Below are 18,825 nucleotides of genomic sequence, written 5' to 3' on the forward strand. Positions count from 1 at the left end.
TGGCACGTGTCTCATCGGTGTTACCCATGCGTCATCTGCATTCTCGAACGCGATCGGACGCATAGACGCATGCATGGATGGACGCTTCAGTCCACTCATCATCAATCATTCCATGAATATGCTGTAATTTTTTTTTCTTTTTTTTCTTCTGGGATTTAAGAAATTTATTATTATTTTTTCTCATTTTAACTTGCACATATGTTGTAATACCACTACTATTATTATATTCTAACAAAGCTTATTCAGCAGCTAAGTACGTCTATATCGCCCTACATTTCATACAACACTACGCAGTATAGATTTAAAACTACGCTTCAAAGTTAGACTCCACTTATTTACTCATAAATTGTGCCATTCTCTTGATGCAGTGATTCATAGACTGAATTATTTTAGAATTTTCTAACACATTTGACACGGTCAGTCATAAACATTTACTTTAAAATTAAGCCATCTGGACCTTGGCACTACCGAACAAAGTTTAGTACTTTGAATGCTTCGCATGAAATTGAACTCACTTTGTGCTCAGCTAAGCCCAGCTTATTTCTAATTTTAACTACCAATGCCCCTTCCTTGCTATCATCTAAATTTCGTCATGATTTGCTGATAATAGTGTTGTCATTTGTGAAATTACTAACAGAAACTATTTGTACCACATGTTATAGATATATTGCTAAAAAATTAGGGTGGTGTTAATCTGAAACTCCCGCACTAGCTATAAAGTTAGTGCGGTATAAATACCGTATTCTTTCGTCACGATCGTAAAAATGCACATGGGGGAGGCATACTCATCGCCACTAAAAAAGAACTATCATGCTCTCTAATCAACACATCTTCACAACTAGAATCATTATGGGTAATATGCCGTGCCCCTCCCGAAGCAATAACACTTGGCGTATGCTATAGGCCCCCTCGAACTGACCCAGACTTCCCCCGCAAACTTAACGAAATCTTATCCCAGCTAACTAATAAACACCCTAACGCACGTATTCTGCTTTATGGTGATTTTAACTTTCCCTCCATTAATTGGCTCAATCAGGTTTCACCAACCTCGGGAAATACTAAAGCAAGAGAATTCGTCGATGTTTGCCTCAACTTTAACCTCATCGAACAGGTAACCGAACCAACGCGCGTCACTAGTGAATCCTCAAACATTTTAGACCTGGTACTAACAAATAGCCCCGAAAGCTTAAAATCTATTGCATACTTACGTGAAATCAGCGATCACAAAGTCATTCATACCATATTTAACTTCACCCCAAAAATACGCCACATTTTCCGCAAAACGATTCACTTGTATGATAAGGGTAATTATGAATTCATTAATCGTGAATTACGAGATTTCCTACCATACTTCGAACTCAATCTCGGTTCCTGTTCTCTCAATGACAGCCAGCTGATGCTTAAGGACAAGATAACTGACTTGACTAATAAATTCATCCCCACAGTGAGCTTTACTGCCAATAAAAATAAACCATGGTTTTACAAAAGTTTGAAAACACTTGAAAATAAAAAAAGCACCACTTCCGAGCTGTGAAGTTTAATGGTAATGCGTGCGCATGGGGCAAGTACTATGCTGTGGAAGATGCTTATTATGCTGAAATTAGAACAGCGAAACAGACATTCTATCACAATGATTTATCTAAAATTCTGAAATCTAACCCTAGAAAATTCTGGGAAATCATATACCCACAACTAACAGGAGAAATCACGCTTACAAATGATAAAAATGAAGACGTAAGCGACACTGTTTATGCCAATATCTTTAACACCGCGTTCTCATCAGTATTCACTAAAGAAGCCAACGGACCATTTCCTACGCCACCTATTACGACATTACCAGTGATGGCCCCTGTTGTGTTATCCGTTAGTGGAATTTCATCACTCATTGACAAATTAAAACTTTTATCATCAGCTGGTGTAGACAATATTAACTCTAAATTGTTAAAAAATACTAAGGAAATTATTGCAGTGTACTTTTCTATGATGTTCTCATTGTCACTCGAAACAGGAATTTCACCAGACGACTGGAAGGAGGGAAAGGTCATTCCAGTCCACAAATCAGGTAACAGACAGTCCCCCTAAATTATTGACCCATCTCCCTAACAAGCGTCCCCTGCAAAATTATGGAACATGTCATATATTCACACATCATGAACTTTCTTGACCACAATTTTTTTCATTCTTCCCAGCATGGATTTCGTAAATCATTATCCTGTGAAACCCAACTTGCCATATTTATTCATGATATACACTCTTCTCTCGACCGTCACTTTCAGACCGATGCAATCTTTCTCGACTTCGCAAAAGCCTTTGATAAGATACCGCACAAATGCCTACTGTTAAAACTTTCCCAGCTGAACCTGCACCCCAACATTCTTGTATGGATCAGACAATTTTTTACTAACCGCTCTCAGTTTGTCTCCATTGAAAATACCCGTTCTAGCTCCCTCTCAGTAACATTCGGCGTCCCCCAAGGATCTGTACTCGCACCCCTCTTGTTCCTAATATATATTAATGATCTTCCTGTTCATGTATCTTCCCATATCCGTTTATTTCTCGACGACTGTGTCATCTATCGCACAGTTACTAACATTTCTGATCAAACTACACTCCAACAGGATCTGGATCTCGGGCAACAGTGGTGGGATCTTTGGTTAATGAAGCTTAACCCCACTAAATGCAAACTTGTCTCATTTCAACGCCAGCGTAATCCTTTATCATTCTAATACCTAATCTCTAATTCCACTGTCGAACAAGTTCAGTCATATAAATATCTAGGCATCACCTTAACATCTGACCTTTCTTGGAACACACACATCAACAACATCATATCATCCGCGAACAGATCCCTCGGTTTCCTAAAGCGTCATTTGCATCACGCACCACTAGACATAAAGCTTCTGGCTTACAAATTGCTCATCAGACCTAAACTAGAATATGCAGCGCCCATCTGGAGCCCGCACCAGATATACCTAATAAACGAAATAGAATCTGTACAAAATCGTGTCACTAGGTTCATTCACTCTTCATATTCGTACGACATAAGCATATCATCCCTAAAACGGGACATTAATATTGCTAATCTTTCTGTGCGTCGCCGCATCGCCAGCCTCTGTTTGCTTCACAAGTTCTTTCACAGTTCCCTCAATCAAGCACCTTACATCATCCCACCAACGCGCGTATCTCACCGCACAACCCATCCTTATTCAGCCGCATGCGCACGCGCTCGCACTACTACTTTTGCTGCCTCATTTTTTCTTCGCACAGCAGTGGACTAGAATGGCCTTCCCCAGGACATTGCAGCCATCACGTGTTCATCAACGTTTGCGCAAACCATAAATACATATTGTTTGTCAGAAGATCACTCTCTGTAACCTCCATTTGTTAACCTACCCCTTATGTAATACCCCCTCACCGGGGTCTTTAAGGTAATAAAGTGAAGTGAAGTGAAAGTTAGCAATGCTAACCACATGCTTGGCTTGTGCCAGAAATGTCGCACCACTCCTTCCTTTCTTAATGTTAATGTACAATCAAACCAAAACATGTGCACGCATGTGCCTTTAACACATTTTGTAAACAGATTTGTCCAATGCCTATGAACAAGCCTTACCAATGCCTTTTGGCCTGTTTGACACTTCAGGGCCTTTGATGCACTGTAAGGGCACAAGAAAACTTGTGGGTCTTAAAAGTGGCTTGTTTCAAGACTTTGCAATATGATGGTTGATTGAAAGTGATAAAATACTGAAGTTGATAAATGAGTTAGTTGTGGTGTCTTGTATAATTATATGCATACTCTGTGAAAAAGAAGCAAGCATGCAAATTAGTAAATTCATAATGAAAACATAATGACATCAGTGCAAGATTGGTTGTTGTGGTAACTCACCTGTAGTTTGATCGTAATTATGGAATATGAATGTTTAACTATCTTGAGTTTTAATGAACTGGCATTTAGTTTGTGAATAACAGTATGCTAAAGAGCATATACATATTCTTGTTTAGTTGTACAACAACAGCGTTAGGAAATATTTTTAAAGAATGAGTGGTAAAAAATTTGTGGCACAAGCCATGAACATTATTAGCATTGCTCATTTTGTAGTCAGCCTGGACATTCGAGAATAATTTAACAGACATCTGCCCAGCCAAGTATTTAAAATTACCAAGGATGTTTCAAGGGACGACTACATAATAATTGCACCTGCATGCATGAGCTCGTGTCTCTGAAGTTTCATGCATGTGCTTCGTCATGGCAGAGCACGGTGCAAATACACCCAATACACCCAATGGTTGTCGGCCACTGTTTGGTACACAAGTTGTGCAGCAAAACGAATTTGAAATAAACTTTAATACAAAATGTTTCATTGCTATTTCCCAGTTGATGTATTATTTTCATTGTAATATAAAAACAAGTACATCAAATACTGGCTGTATCTCCCTTTGCAGCTATGATAAGGACTCCTAGCAATTCTAAAAGTAGCAATCGACTATCTGGCGACAACATCAAGCCCTTAAAATTTACATAAGTGTTAAGAAAGGGTAAGTGCCAATTGTATAGGTAGCAAAATCACTTTCCTAGAGCGAAGCAGCCAGCTGCACTAGATAAGCTGTCATGTTTAATGCGTATAACCTACCAGGGATGAAATTTATAATACTTTTACACATTTTCTCTTTATTTCAGTGCACTTAACATTTGAAATTTCATCAAACTAGTATAAAATATTTAGTTCTACAAATAATGGTGACTGAATCAAATAGAACAGTGTTCAACTTGGTATGTAAAATCGTAGAATATTTTGCACACCCTTCGAATTTGGCAGTTTCAGAATTTCTCTGGGACACATACTTCTCCATATGGGCTTTACATGTTTTCTAGAGAAAGCTTCTGGGCCATCATCGTGAAATATTTTTTTTTAATTAAGCCATCATAGCAAGTGTTATACTTATACTTCATTTGTTTTTTTGCAAAAAAGTTGTAGAGTTCACATATCTCTATTTTCAAGAAATATGAAGTGAATGAATAAAAGTATAGTTAGGCAGCTAACTGAATGATATAATGACCCGTATGAACTATGACCACTGGAAGGGTGGAGCGGGTGTTGTTACACGTGGACTTACAGGCTGTTAAGGGTAGATAGACAAACCTGGCTGATTGTGTGTAAGTATTATGGCATGTCAGTTCAGATTAAATACCAGACAAAGATTACAGGAAGCAGTCCTGATAGATGTGAACTGTTGGAAGCAGTTCAAGCTGGAAAAAAAGTGGTGTATATAATTGTGACACATTTGTTGAAACTTTGAAAACAAGGAAAGTTTCTCGAGCAGGCAATGTTAAGTGATGTTTTTCATGACTGTGACATTGCACACCGTCACTCTGCACATGTGTCTGTTTCTTTATATATTTTCTACTAAAGCCACAAACAAAGATAGAAGGCAGTTAACTCGTGTCCTGTGTTTCCTGTCTTATGCAAGTGTTATTCTGCACTTTATTACCTTAGGAGTACTTGTTGCTGGGCAGGTTGGTATAACATTATTAGAGAAAATTCTAGACGATGCGAATGTGTGGTGCAGTGTAAATATTTTCTGTAGTTCAGCTGTGACTGCCGCTCTTTTTCTGTGCTTTTTCATTTTTCCAGTGGTGCTTAGGCATCTATAATTTTCCCTCTTAGCTTAATTACCTCCCTGAAGCTATGCATCATCTTGCCCATTAACAACCATTGTTAAACTATTGTATGTGGCATTGTTGATGCAAAATGACCTTAGAGTATATGCTAAAGCTCCTGCTGGATCACCGGCTGAATGTGACAACCAGTTCACCATTTATAGGACCCGAAGTATTGACATTTTCAATATATCTGTTCGCACAGTGCTTCATTGGAGTCATGCAAGCTTAAAATATGGTGCTCCCACAGAGATATTTTTCTTCCTGTGCTGTGACCAACGGGAAAACTATGTAGACAATAATGAAAAGAGATCACAACTAGGCTTAGCTCTGTGATGTCAGCCTCAATAAAAATGTAATAAATTAATGCAAGTGTGCTTATATCACCACGGTGTTGCCAGTTTATTACTACATTTGATATGAACCTCTGCTCGCTCCACCATGGTGTTCCTAAGGGTGTACACAGTCTTACCTCTGAGACAGCATTGCCAGAACTAATTTCACTGTCACAATCTTGAAGAGGTGTGCGAGAAGCATGTGCCAGCGCTGAGAACACAAGAGAAAGGTCACTGCTTACATGTTCAAGGTCGTATGCACGCACACCGGACTATGATTTTGCAGTGTCTTACATTTTGAGTGGAGTATACATCATGATGGCAGGAGCCATCTCTGTGGTCACCAGCTAGACTGTCACAATGTGCATATTGTTGCTTGAGACAACTGTTTAGGACAAAAAAGGGGCACCGCAGAAAAAATATTTTTTAGGCTAATGTAAGGGCTTGTGGTGAGGAGACTCTCAAAATGTATATGGTGTGTCATCTTGCAATAGAGAAGCAACATTTATACCAATGTTAGTAGGAGTCTGCTAAACATTGGCCATACAAGCTTGTGGCCAGAAAAGGATGATGTCCAGAAGATACCCTCCTGAAATGTTAACCTGCACCCTCCTCCCTTGCCTTTCTTGGTGCACTGGAATTTTTGCCCTATAGGTACTAACTCCTTCAGTGGGTACTCTTGAAGGGCTTCTAAATAAGCTCACTCTTACCACCAGCTTTACCCAAGGGCAAATCCTACTGTAGGAACTTGTTTGCTTGGCAGAAGTTTTTAACAGGAAAAGAAGCTTCACTCGTTACACAAATAAAGCTACAGCATTGAAAGATTACTATGATGTTATGTACACAGACCTCCCACATATATCTCACTAAAATGTCACCACTTACCTCTATGGTGAGCCTGATTATGCCTTAAGACAGCATGTAAGTTTCTTGATCCTATACTTTTTAATCAGTACATGAACCTTGAAAAAACAAGATCGTCACGTGCAGTGCATAAAACCAGTGCTTACGAAGTGCAATGATGCCATCGGAAGCATCAGCAAAAGTAAATTTAGCCTGCTAGAAAGCAAATTCTGCGTGAAGCCTGTAAATGTACTGTTAACAAAGTCTTCTCGACAACTTCATTATGTATATTTCTGCAATAGCTCATTTAGCATGCCTGCAAGCCTCAGTGCTTACCTAATGAAATTGGAGACTAATAAAGTAATGCTCTCTAATGCTCACCCCTTCAAAAAAGTCTTTAGCATCCCCTGAAAACCCATTCTTTAAAAACTTGATCATCAGAGATGCGATGTATCTCCACACCTGATGACAGACATTTGTCCAATTACAGCCACATTATAACAACAAGCAGCCTTTGTAAGATGCTTGAACACGTGCCATCATCTCAGGTCAACATGTTTTGTGAAACCACCTTGCTCTTAGTTATGCGGCAGAATGGTTTTCGTAAATCATTTTCTTGCTAAGCTCAACTTGCCCCATGACAAACTGTGTGTTTAATTTTAGACCATTCATGGGGAGCTATTTTGTTTAATAACTAAAGAAAACCCGATAAAGTGAAGCATGAGCTTTTAAAAGGAAATCTGCAAAACATGCACAATCATCGCCAATACCTAGCCTGAGTATGTCTTTCAATAATAATGATCATCTTTATTTTAGAGCACATATCTGATGGCACAAAATCTGGAGTACCAAAGAGTCTGTCACAGGTATTTTTCACTTCTTTATTGGGGGCCATGCAACAACTTTAAATTATTCATGCGATATACTAGAAGTTTACTGCAGTGTGAATCACTTGCCACAATTAAAAAATATAATTATGGGGGGAACATATCGACTCTTTACAAAGGTTGAAGTTGGTGCTGATGCCGTCTGTCGCATGACCAGTAATGAGACACAGCACGGCGCATCGCATTAGGCCTAATTGCAGTGCTACGCTTCCATTTCACACACACACACGCGTGCGTTATGCATGCATTACTGCAATACACTGCAAGCACTTCACCCCACGACACTGCTGTATTTCGGTTATGTTAACTTTTAAAAAGACCTTTACGGGTTAGCAGTTGAAGCTCGACAATGCTCGACAATTTTTTTTTTATTTTTATACACTTGCCTAAACAAGTGTTACCAGCCGTCCCAAATGTTGCTGGACTGTCCAAGACTTTGCCCGCGCTGTCCCAGTCGGGACAGATGTCCCCGATTTTTTCCGGACTGTTCAGTAAACAAAAAAAAAGATACGTTTTGTGTTATAAAAGGCATGCCAAATAACGTGCGTCCAACTGATCACAAAGACAAAGAAATGTTGCTGTGGTTAGCTGCAAGGAACACTTCAGCTGAACTTTAGCATCAACTGTTACTAGAGCATTCTAGAGTGAGAGGAAATGTCACGAAGAGCACATAGCAAAATTTAGTGCCACATCAAGGGACCGAGGCAATGAAGAGAAGAAATAACGGATTTGTTTGGAAGGCACCGCAACAAAGAAAACTAATTTCCTCACCCACACACAACTACCTTCACTGTTGGTTACCCCAATCTAAACACACACTGCTAAGCAAACAAATTGCCATCATCTGCGACTGCTTAATAAAGCCACTCGGACAAGAACGTTCTCTAATTCCAACTTGTGCATTCCGTATCTATCTCGCGCACTTACGCAAGAACAAGCTTCAACGAAAGCGTTGGCACAATATATACTTTCTCCCAAGTGACACCAGCTGTTTGATCGGTTCTCAAGCAACACGCATGCACCTACCATACATCCGCGTAGTACATGCGTCAGACCAACATTCACAAATCGCGTTCCAAAGGCCTTTATTTTATGCTCGTTATCATTGCGTGTAGATTCGGTGGCAAACACTTCGGACTGGTAGGTGTTCTGTGCTTCGGGCGAATGACGTTAACTACTCGATAAGCACGGATGAGAAGTTCCTGAACACGGCGACATCACAGGAATCAACAAAAGCAGCAGCGACTTGCGTATGAATCACTTTCTAACGACAGAAAGCGACCACGACCCCACGGGCAGAGGCGGTTCTCGCCATTTCAAACAGATTACAGTCCAATCCAACACCAACATCAGAGAAAAAAACATCACGACTACAGGTTTTCCCGCTCAATTTAATCCAAGCGCCAGCCAAATTAATCTAGCTGCCAGTCAATTTAATCCAGCCGCCACTCGAATTAATCCAGGTGCCTTTCATTTTAATCCAAGTGCCACTAAAATTAATCCAATTGCCAGCCGATTTAATCCAGACGCCAGCGAATTTAATCCTAATGACATTGTGACTTCAAAACGACCCAGAATTTTCAAGAATGCGTGGAGTGAATAGCTTTAGAGTGATTTTAAGAGAAAAAAAGTTACGGCATATTCACGGGGTGAATGATGATGAATGGGCGAAGCTCCGGAGGGATTCATCGGTAAACTGTGAATCTTCCGTGTAATTCGCCCAGTCGATCATCATGTAAAGACGTGAGAAACGCTGTGTGTGTATATACATGTTGTGACGTCAGTCGCGGGGTTTGTATGCATGCTCTCAAGCTACTGCCAGTTGCGCATGCGCCGAGAGATAGCGTGTGTACATATACTGTCCACAGTATCTGGAGGGGGTTATTCTGTTTTGTACTGCTTGTGTTGAGGCTGGCAGTGTGCGCCTCAGTAATAAAGATGTGATACCATGTGCCCGGTGTCGGGATATAACAACTGGCGACGAGGATGGGATCCGCCGCAGGCTTCTAGGAATCCCACTCTAACCAGCTTGAACTGAGTATGGCGACCACTGTCGGTAAGTTACCCGAGTTCCAACAAGAGGACAATAACTTCGAGGTATACCTGGAGCGGTTCGAAGTATTTGCCGCGGCCAATGACATCGCGGAAGACAAGAAGCTTCCAATCTTTCTCACGGCTATAGGTGAGAAGGCCTACGTCACGCTTCGGAGCTTGCTGCTGCCTAAAACACCAGCTAAGACGTCATTCACGGAAGTTGTTGACGTTCTGAAGAAGCATTACGCTCCCAAGCGCTCCGTGGTCACCGAAAGGTATCGTTTTCACCAGCGAAAGCAAGAGCCGCATGAGACTGTCGCAGACTTTATAGTCGAATTGAAGAAACTCGCGGCAACATGCGAATTCGGTGCCTTTTTGACCGAAGCATTGCGTGACCGGCTCGTCGCTGGAATACGTACCGAGGGAGTACGGTGCAGGCTATTGGCAATGCCAGACGAGGAAGTAACGTGGGAACGCGCATGCAGCGTAGCCATGGCCATGGAAGCGGCAACACAAGACACGAAAGAAATGCTGCAAACCAGTTCTAAAGGAGCAGCTGTAGAAACGGAGGACATCTACTGGCAACGGAAAATCTCACAACCGAGTAAAGCACCTTCGAGGGAAGCGCCGACGCAGTCCAGCTGGGACAAGGAAAATGGGGCAGCGAAAGAACAAACGAAAAGAATGTGTCATCGTTGCGAGGACAGCATTCACCCGTGAGTTGCCGATTTCTGAACAGTACCTGTTATAGGCGTACAAAAAGGGGTCATGTTGCTAAAATGTGCAAATCTAATCTTGTAAATAAAGTAGAGAGCGAAGAATGCGAGAAATAAAATACTAACGAACTGCTATCTCTGTATAATACGAACCACAAAGAAGGTATGCCCGCCATTGTAATCAAGGTTTGCATAAATGATAAAGTGATACCCATGGAACTTGACACGGGCGCAGCGGTGTCAATGTCAGAAACAGAGTGTGCTAAACACTTCCCAAACGCCTCTTGCAGGCAAGCAAATGTCAAACTAGCCACGTACAATGGCACGACGGTCCCTACTGTTGGTATTATGGATGTAAAGGTGCAATACCAAGACCAGTGTTTTGAACTGCCACTTGTCATAGCGAAAGAAACGCAGGGTGCTAGAATGCCCACGTTGTTTGGCCGAGATTGGCTTTCTAAAATCAAAATAAATTGGCAGGAAGTATTTTCAGTAAATGTGGTGGCTAAGGAGGCATTGCTTGCTGAGAAATTTCCCGAAGTGTTTGGCGCGGGTTTTGGTACAATTAAGGGATTCGAATGCAGCATTGAATTGAAGGATGACGCGCGCCCTGTCTTTATGAAAGCGCGACCAGTGCCATACGCTTTGCGCGAGCGCGTTGAACAAGAATTGGTCAAGCTAGAAAAAGCTGGAGTCATATATAAGGTCAGACATAGTCCATGGGCAACGCCTCTTGTGATTGTTCCAAAAAAGAACACTCAAGAACTGAGATTATGTGGCGAATATCGCGTCACAGTAAACCCAGCCATCAAGGTCGATCAGTATCCCTTGCCACTTCCTGAAGACATATTCGCAAATCTTCAGGGTGGAACTGTGTTTTCTATCATAGACCTCTCAAAAGCGTACTTGCAACTCGAACTAAACAAACAAGCGCAGGAACTGCTCACTATTAACACCCACCTAGGTCTGTTTAGATTCCGCCGCTTGCCGTATGGCGTAGCGTGCGCACCAGCTATTTTCCAGGCGGTCATGGACCAGATACTGCGTAATCTGCCTGGAACCGCGTGCTACATTGATGATGTAGTCATCGCTGGTGAGAACGACGGGCAGTGTTATGAAAGGGTGGAGCAAGTTCTTCAACGCCTAAGTAAACACGGCGTAAAAGTGAACGCAAGGAAATGCAGCTTCTTTCAGCAACGCGTCACATACCTGGGACACGAGATCGACAAGCACGGCTTACACCCAACAGCGGAAAAAGTTGAAGCTATCAGAAAAGCGCCAAGGCCCACTAACGTGAGTCAGTTGAAGGCCTTTTTAGGTTTGATTAATTACTACGGAAAATTTTTGCCAAATTTAGCATCGATCTTGGAACCACTGCACAAGTTGTTGCGAAAAGAAACTACATGGCACTGGTCACGCGAATGTAATGAAGCATTCGAAAGATGCAAAGAACTGTTGACTGATAAGACTGTGTTGCAGTTGTATGACGTAAAAAAAGAAATCTGGATCACACGTGATGCTTCTGATTACGGGTTAGGGGCTGTGCTATCGCACTTGGTGAACGGTGAGGAAAAGCCGGTTTCTTTTGCTTCGCGGTCATTATCAGCGGCCGAACGTAACTATGGGCAGATTGAGAAAGAAGCACTTAGTATTGTATTTGCTGTAAAAAAATTTCATAAGTACCTTTACGGACGGCCCTTTAACATAATAACAGATCACCAACCTTTGACAATTTTGTTTGACCCTAAACGGCAGGGCAGTGCAGTAGCCACGGCACGAGTGCATCGTTGGCTGACATTTTTGGCCGACTACACCTATAGAATCAAACACAAACCAGGATCAGCTATCCAGCATGCAGACGCATTGTCCCGTTTACCGTTACCTGACACAGGTAGCAAGTGCGAAGAAATCTTCTACTTTTCAGCACTAAACGACTTGCCTTTAACGTCAAATGATGTCAGTCGAGAAACAGGATGCGATAAAGTGCTGAGGGCTGTACGCGACATGATCTGGCATGGATGGCCCAAGACCGTGTCGGAGCAGCTAAAGCCGTTCTGGGTACGCCGGCTCGAGCTCAGTGTAGACAACGGGTGCGTTATATGGACAAACAGAGTGGTAGTACCGGAATCATTGCACAAGAATGTTTTGCAGTTGCTGCACGAGCAGCACTTAGGTATAACCCGAATGAAAGCATTAGCGAGGTCAGTAGTATGGTGGCCGGGAATGGACAAAGCCCTAGAAAACACAGTGCGCAAATGTCACCATCATCATCATCAGCCTGACTACGTCCACTGCAGGACAAAGGCCTCTCCCATGTTCCGCCAGTTAACCCGGTCCTGTGCTTGCTGCTGCCAATTTATACCCGCAAACTTCTTAATCTCATCTGCCCACCTAACCTTCTGTCTCCCCCTAACCCGCTTCCCTTCTCTGAGAATCCAGTCAGTTACCCTTAATGACCAGCGGTTATCCTGTCTACGCGCTACATGCCCTGCCCATGTCCATTTCTTCATCTTGATTTCAGCTATGATATCCTTAACCCCCGTTTGTTCCCTAATCCACTCTGCTCTCTTCTTGTCTCTTAAGGTTACACCTACCATTTTTCTTTCCATTGCTCGCTGCGTCGTCCTCAATTTAAGCTGAACCCTCTTTGTAAGTCTCCAGGTTTCTGCTCCGTAGCTAAGTACCGGCAAGATACAGCTGTTATATACCTTCCTCTTGAGGGATAGTGGCAATCTACCTGTCATAATTTGAGAGTGCTTGCCGAATGTGCTCCACCCCATTCTTATTCTTCTAGTTACTTCAATCTCGTGGTTCGACTCTGCGGTTATTACCTGCCCTAAGTAGACATAGTCTTTTACAACTTCAAGTGCACTATTACCTATCTCGAAGCGCTGCTCCTTGCCGAGGTTGTTGTACATTACTTTCGTTTTCTGCAGATTAATTTTAAGACCCACCTTTCTGCTCTCCTTGTCTAACTCCGTAATCATGAGTTGCAATTCGTCCCCCGAGTTACTCAGCAATGCAATGTCATCGGCGAAGCGCAGGTTACTAAGGTATTCTCCATTGACTCTTATCCCTAACTGCTCCCATTCTAGGCTTCCGAAAACCTCGTGTAAGCACGCGGTAAATAGCATTGGGGAAATTGTGTCCCCCTGCCTTACACCCTTCTTGATTGGTATTCTGTTGCTTTCTTTATGAAGCACTATGGTAGCAGTTGATCCCCTGTAGATTTCTTCCAGAATGTTTATATATACTTCATCTACGCCCTGATTCCGCAGTGTTTGCATGACGGCTGATATTTCTACTGAATCAAACGCCTTCTCGTAATCTATGAAGGCTATGTATAGTGGTTGGTTATACTCTGAGCATTTCTCTATTACCTGATTGATAGTATGAATGTGGTCAATTGTTGAGTAGCCTGTTCGAAATCCTGCTTGTTCCTTTGGTTGATTGAATTCTAATGTTTTCTTTACTCTGTTAGCAATTACCTTTGTAAATAGCTTGTATACTACAGAGAGCAAGCTGATCGGCCTGTAATTCTTCAAGTCCTTGTCATCTCCTTTCTTATGTATTAAGATGATGTTAGCGTTCTTCCAAGACTCTGGTACTCTTCCCGTCAGGAGACACCTCGTAAACAGGGTGGCTAGTTTTTCTAACACAATCTGTCCTCCATCTTTCAGCAAATCTGATGTTACCTGATCCTCACCAGCAGCTTTGCCTCTTTGCATGCTCTCCAAAGCTTTTCTGACTTCTTCTATCATTACTGGTGGGGTGTCATCTGGGTTACTGCTAGTTCTTATAGTATTAAGGTCGTGGTTGTCTCGGCTACTGTACAGATCTCTGTAAAACTCCTCCACTATTTTAACTATCCTATCCATATTGGTAGTTATTTTGCCTTCTTTGTCCCTTAGTGCATACATCCGACTTTTGCCTATCCCAAGTTTCCTCTTCAATGCTTTGACACTTCCTCCGTTTTTCAGAGCGTGTTCAATTCTCTCCATGTTATACCTTCTTACATCGCATACCTTACGTCTATTAATCAACTTCGAAAGCTCTGCCAGTTCTATTTTGTCTGTTGTACTTGACGCTTTCATGATTTGACGCTTCTTAATTAGGTTCTTCGTTTCTTGGGAAAGCTTGCCAGTGTGCTGTCTAACTACCCGGCCTCCAACTTCCACTGCACACTCCGTAATGATACTCGTCAGATTATCATTCATTGTATCTACGCTAAGGTTGGTTTCCTCACTAAGAGCCGAATACCTGTTCTGCAGCGACACTCCGAATTCCTGTACTTTCCCTCTCAGTGCTAGCTGATTGATTGGCTTCTTGCGTATCAGTTTCTGTCGTTCCTTCTTCAAGTCTAGGCGAATTCGAGACCGTACCATTCTATGGTCACTGCATCGTACCTTGCCAATCACTTCCACATCCTTAACGATTCCAGGGTGTGCACTCATTATAAAGTCTATTTCGTTCTTATTTTCGCCATTAGGGCTCCTCCATGTCCACTTGCGATTTTCTCGTTTTCGGTAGAAGGTATTCAAAATCCGTAAATTATTGCGTTCTGCGAATTCTACTAGTAGCTCTCCTCTGGCGTTTCTAGTACCGATGCCATAATCTCCTACTGCCTGGTCTCCAGCCTGCTTCTTCCCTACCTTTGCATTAAAGTCGCCCATCACCATAGTATACTGTGTTTTTACCTTACTCATTGCCGATTCCACGTCTTCATAGAAGCTTTCAACTGAAGCGTCATCATGGCTGGATGTAGGCGCGTAAGCCTGTACTACCTTCATTTTGTATCTTTTATTCAGTTTAATTACGATACCTGCCACCCTTTCATTAATGCTATAGTATTCCTCTATGTTGCCCGCTATGTTTCTGTGAATTAGGAACCCCACTCCCAGTTCTCTTCTGTCTGCCAAGCCCCTGTAGCAAAGGACGTGCCCATTCTGTAGCACCGTATAGGCCTCATCTGTCCTCCTAATCTCACTGAGCCCTATTATATCCCATTTAACACCCTCTAGCTCCTCGAATAGTACAGCTAGACTTCCCTCACTAGATAAGGTTCTAGCGTTAAACGTTGCCAAGTTCAGGTTCCAATGGCGGCCTGTCCGGATCCAGAGATTCTTAGCACCCTCTGCTGCGTTGCAGATCTGACCGCCGCCGTGGTCAGTTGCTTCGCAGCTGCTGGGGACTGAGGGCCGTGAGTTATTTGACGTAAGCATGTGGGAGGTAGTGGCCAGATACTGCACCAGGGTGGCCAATCCTTCTCTGGTGAGGGAGTGCGTTCTCGGCGGTGTTTGCCGGTGAGGCCGCACCCCAGGCCTCCTAATGCAGTTCCATCAACACGCGGATTTTTTTTTTTGTTTTTTTAATCCGGTTGGGAACTGCGCGGTACCGGGATTTGAACCACGGACCTCTTGCATGCGAGGCGGATGCTCTAACCACTACGCCATCGCTGCTCACGCTCGCGCAAATGTGCAATATGCCAAACGGTTCTCCCTGCAGCTCAACCCGTACCCTTGTCCTCGTGGCAAATATGCCAGAATCCGTGGGAGCGTGTGCATTTAGACTTCGCTGAAGAAAAGAGAAGGATGTTTCTCCTCGCTATCGACACCTATTCCAAATGGCTTGAAATTAAGATAATGAGTGTAACCACCGCGGCGAAGACCGTTGAAGTAGTGCGTTCATGGTTCGCGGCGCATGGCCTTCCGCTGGAGGTAGTGACGGACAACGGGCCGCAGTTTCGGGCAGCTGAGTTCAAAGAATTCCTTCAAGCTAATGGTGTGAGGCACACACTAACGCCGCCGTACCATCCGCAGTCTAACGGTGCGGCGGAGCGCGCAGTTCAGACAACAAAAAAAGCACTGCTCAAACAAGTGCTAGAAGACTCGGAAAAGGGCACAAACAAAACACTGCAACACAGGATAGATAACTTCGTGTTTTGTTATCGAACCACACCTCACACTTTCACGGGAAGAACCCCTGCTGAATTATTTGTGAGAAGGAAGCTGCGGACCCGATTGTCGCTGCTGCGCCCGGACATAACAAATGAGATGAGAGCTAAGACCGCAGAAATAAAAAAGTCTGCTGACAGGCTCCGAGGTTCACCTCGAGTGTTTGCTGTTGGTGATCGTGTACTGGTGCGTTCTGTGCGTGGGCAACTTGTGAACTGGTGGCCTGGAGAAGTGACGTGTGTGAAATCTTCTTCGACGTATTTAGTGTATGTGCGAAACAAAGTGCGGTTTGTGCACGCGGACCACTTGCGACCATCGGACATCGAACCGACGGCACAACAGGACCCACCACCGGAAGTGGAACTACCACATGCATCGGACATCACAAATGCTACATCGACGACCAACCAAAGCTCAGATTCGTCGTCACCCACGAGACTCTCACTTCCCGAAAATCGTGAGCAGCCGGTTCCCTTACGACGTAGCACAAGGTAACGGCGCCCACCTGAGCGCCTGACTTATGATAGTTTCTAAAATTGTGCGTGAAGGAAGTGTTGTGACGTCAGTCGCGGGGTTTGTATGCATGCTCTCAGGCTACTGCCAGTTGCGCATGCGCCGAGAGATAGCGTGTGTACATATACTGTCCACAGTATCTGGAGGGGGTTATTCTGTTTTGTACTGCTTGTGTTGAGGCTGGCAGTGTGCGCCTCAGTAATAAAGATGTGATACCATGTGCCCGGTGTCGGGATATAACAATACACAAATCAACTTTTATTTGTTCTTAGACGATGGATGGCTTGCGATGTCCCTTGCCTCGCGCGCTCGCACATCGGGATTCTGTCTGCGAGCGCGCGCTGCTGCCGCCTTGCGCTCTCTCCGCTGTGCAGCCTTATCCATCCGGCGACTCCGAGCGCGCGCCAACAGCGAACGGATGGATGGATGGATGCTATGAGCGTCCCCTTTATAACGGGGTGGTGACAAGTATGCCACCAGGCTCGACAAAAAAAAAAACCTTTTTTTCTTTTTTTTTATGTTGGCCTAATGCCTCTACTTCGATAAATTCTATCTTAATGGAAAAAAAGGTAAATTTTCAGCTTAAGTTCTCTGCCATTTACGGCACACTGTCCATATTTTATTTTTCCAATATTTATTTTTGTCATTTCTCTCTAATTTTCTGCCACCAATACTCTAACCGTCTCTTACTTATTTCAATCGCGGGTGTGTTCAGCTTTCCATTGTTGTCCCTAAAACCCAAGGCTTCCTGTAGGCTCGTGCACAAACGTACACCTGGGTGGGTATCTCCACATTCAATCAGAACATGCTCCGCCGTTTCCTTATCTTTCCCGCAGCATGTGCATTGTTCTTCTTTACTGAATCTTGCTTTATAACTACGCGTTCTAAGGCAACCCGATCTCGCTTCAAACAGTAAAGCGCTTCCCCTTGAATTATCGTAAAATGCCTCCCTCCTTATTTCATTTTTGCCCTTTCGGTAGTTACTCAAAGCCGGTTTTTTCTCCATAGCTGCCATCCAGTAAATCCTCTCCGCCTCCCTGACTTTTCCCTTAACGCTCTTTGTTGACATATGGCTCACAATACCAGCCGTATATTTACTAGTGAGTCTTCTAGTTCTTTTTCTCCACTGTGTGTCCACGCTCTTCCTATACAAATAACGGAACACCTTCTCTGCCCATCTACTCTCCTTCATATTTCTTAGCCTTTCTTCGAACCTTATTTTGCTCTGCGCTTCCCTCGCCTCAAAACCTGCCCACCCCATATCGCCCTTTACAGCCTCGTTTGTCGTCTTCCCGTGAGCACCCAACGCGAGGCGTCCCACAGTCCTTTGATTTACATCCATTCCCGATTGCACCTCTGCCCTCATGCACACCACTGAGTTCCCAAAAGTAAGCCCTGGAACCATTACACCCTTCCACAGACCTCGAAGCACCTCATACCTATTGTATCCCCACAACGCTCTGTGCTTCATTATTGCCGCATTCCTCTTTCCTTTTGCTGCCGAGGCTTTTTCCTGTACCTCCATGTATCTATCACTCTCATTTACCCATACTCCAAGGTACTTGTATTCACTTACCCTCGGTATTTCTTGGCCTTGTATGGACACCGTCTGATCACAGGGATCATTGAATACCATCAATCCACACTTCGTTACACTGAATCCTAGTCCAAGAGCTTCACCTTCCCTTCCACATATATTCGTCAGCTGCTGTATATCATCTCGACTGTCCGCAAATAAGACGATATCGTCCGCATAAAATAAACCTGGAAGCTTCTGCTCAATCATCATGCCGCCCTGTTTGTGTGACAGATTAAAACCAATGTTGCTACCTTCTAGCGCTTTTTCCATACTCACCATGTACAGCATGAATAACAGTGGGGACAAAG

General features: G+C 43.4%; 1 protein-coding gene across 1 annotated transcript; it reads left to right on the forward strand.

Annotated features, from left to right (window-relative positions):
* The first annotated feature begins 9,761 nt into the window (after positions 1–9,761).
* Positions 9,762–10,481, forward strand: LOC119178018 (uncharacterized). Its single transcript, XM_037429188.2, has one exon. The coding sequence runs from the start codon at positions 9,762–9,764 to the stop codon at positions 10,473–10,475; it is 714 nt and encodes a 237-aa protein (XP_037285085.1). The 3' UTR covers positions 10,476–10,481.
* Positions 10,482–18,825: the final 8,344 nt, after the last annotated feature.

This window comes from Rhipicephalus microplus, chromosome 1, assembly GCF_043290135.1.
Source record: "Rhipicephalus microplus isolate Deutch F79 chromosome 1, USDA_Rmic, whole genome shotgun sequence".
Classification (NCBI taxonomy): Eukaryota; Metazoa; Arthropoda; class Arachnida; order Ixodida; family Ixodidae; genus Rhipicephalus; species Rhipicephalus microplus.

Excerpts from the sequence above, each read along its gene's own strand:
- LOC119178018 (XM_037429188.2), top strand. The coding sequence starts at position 9,762 with ATGGCGACCACTGTCGGTAAGTTACCCGAGTTCCAACAAGAGGACAAT.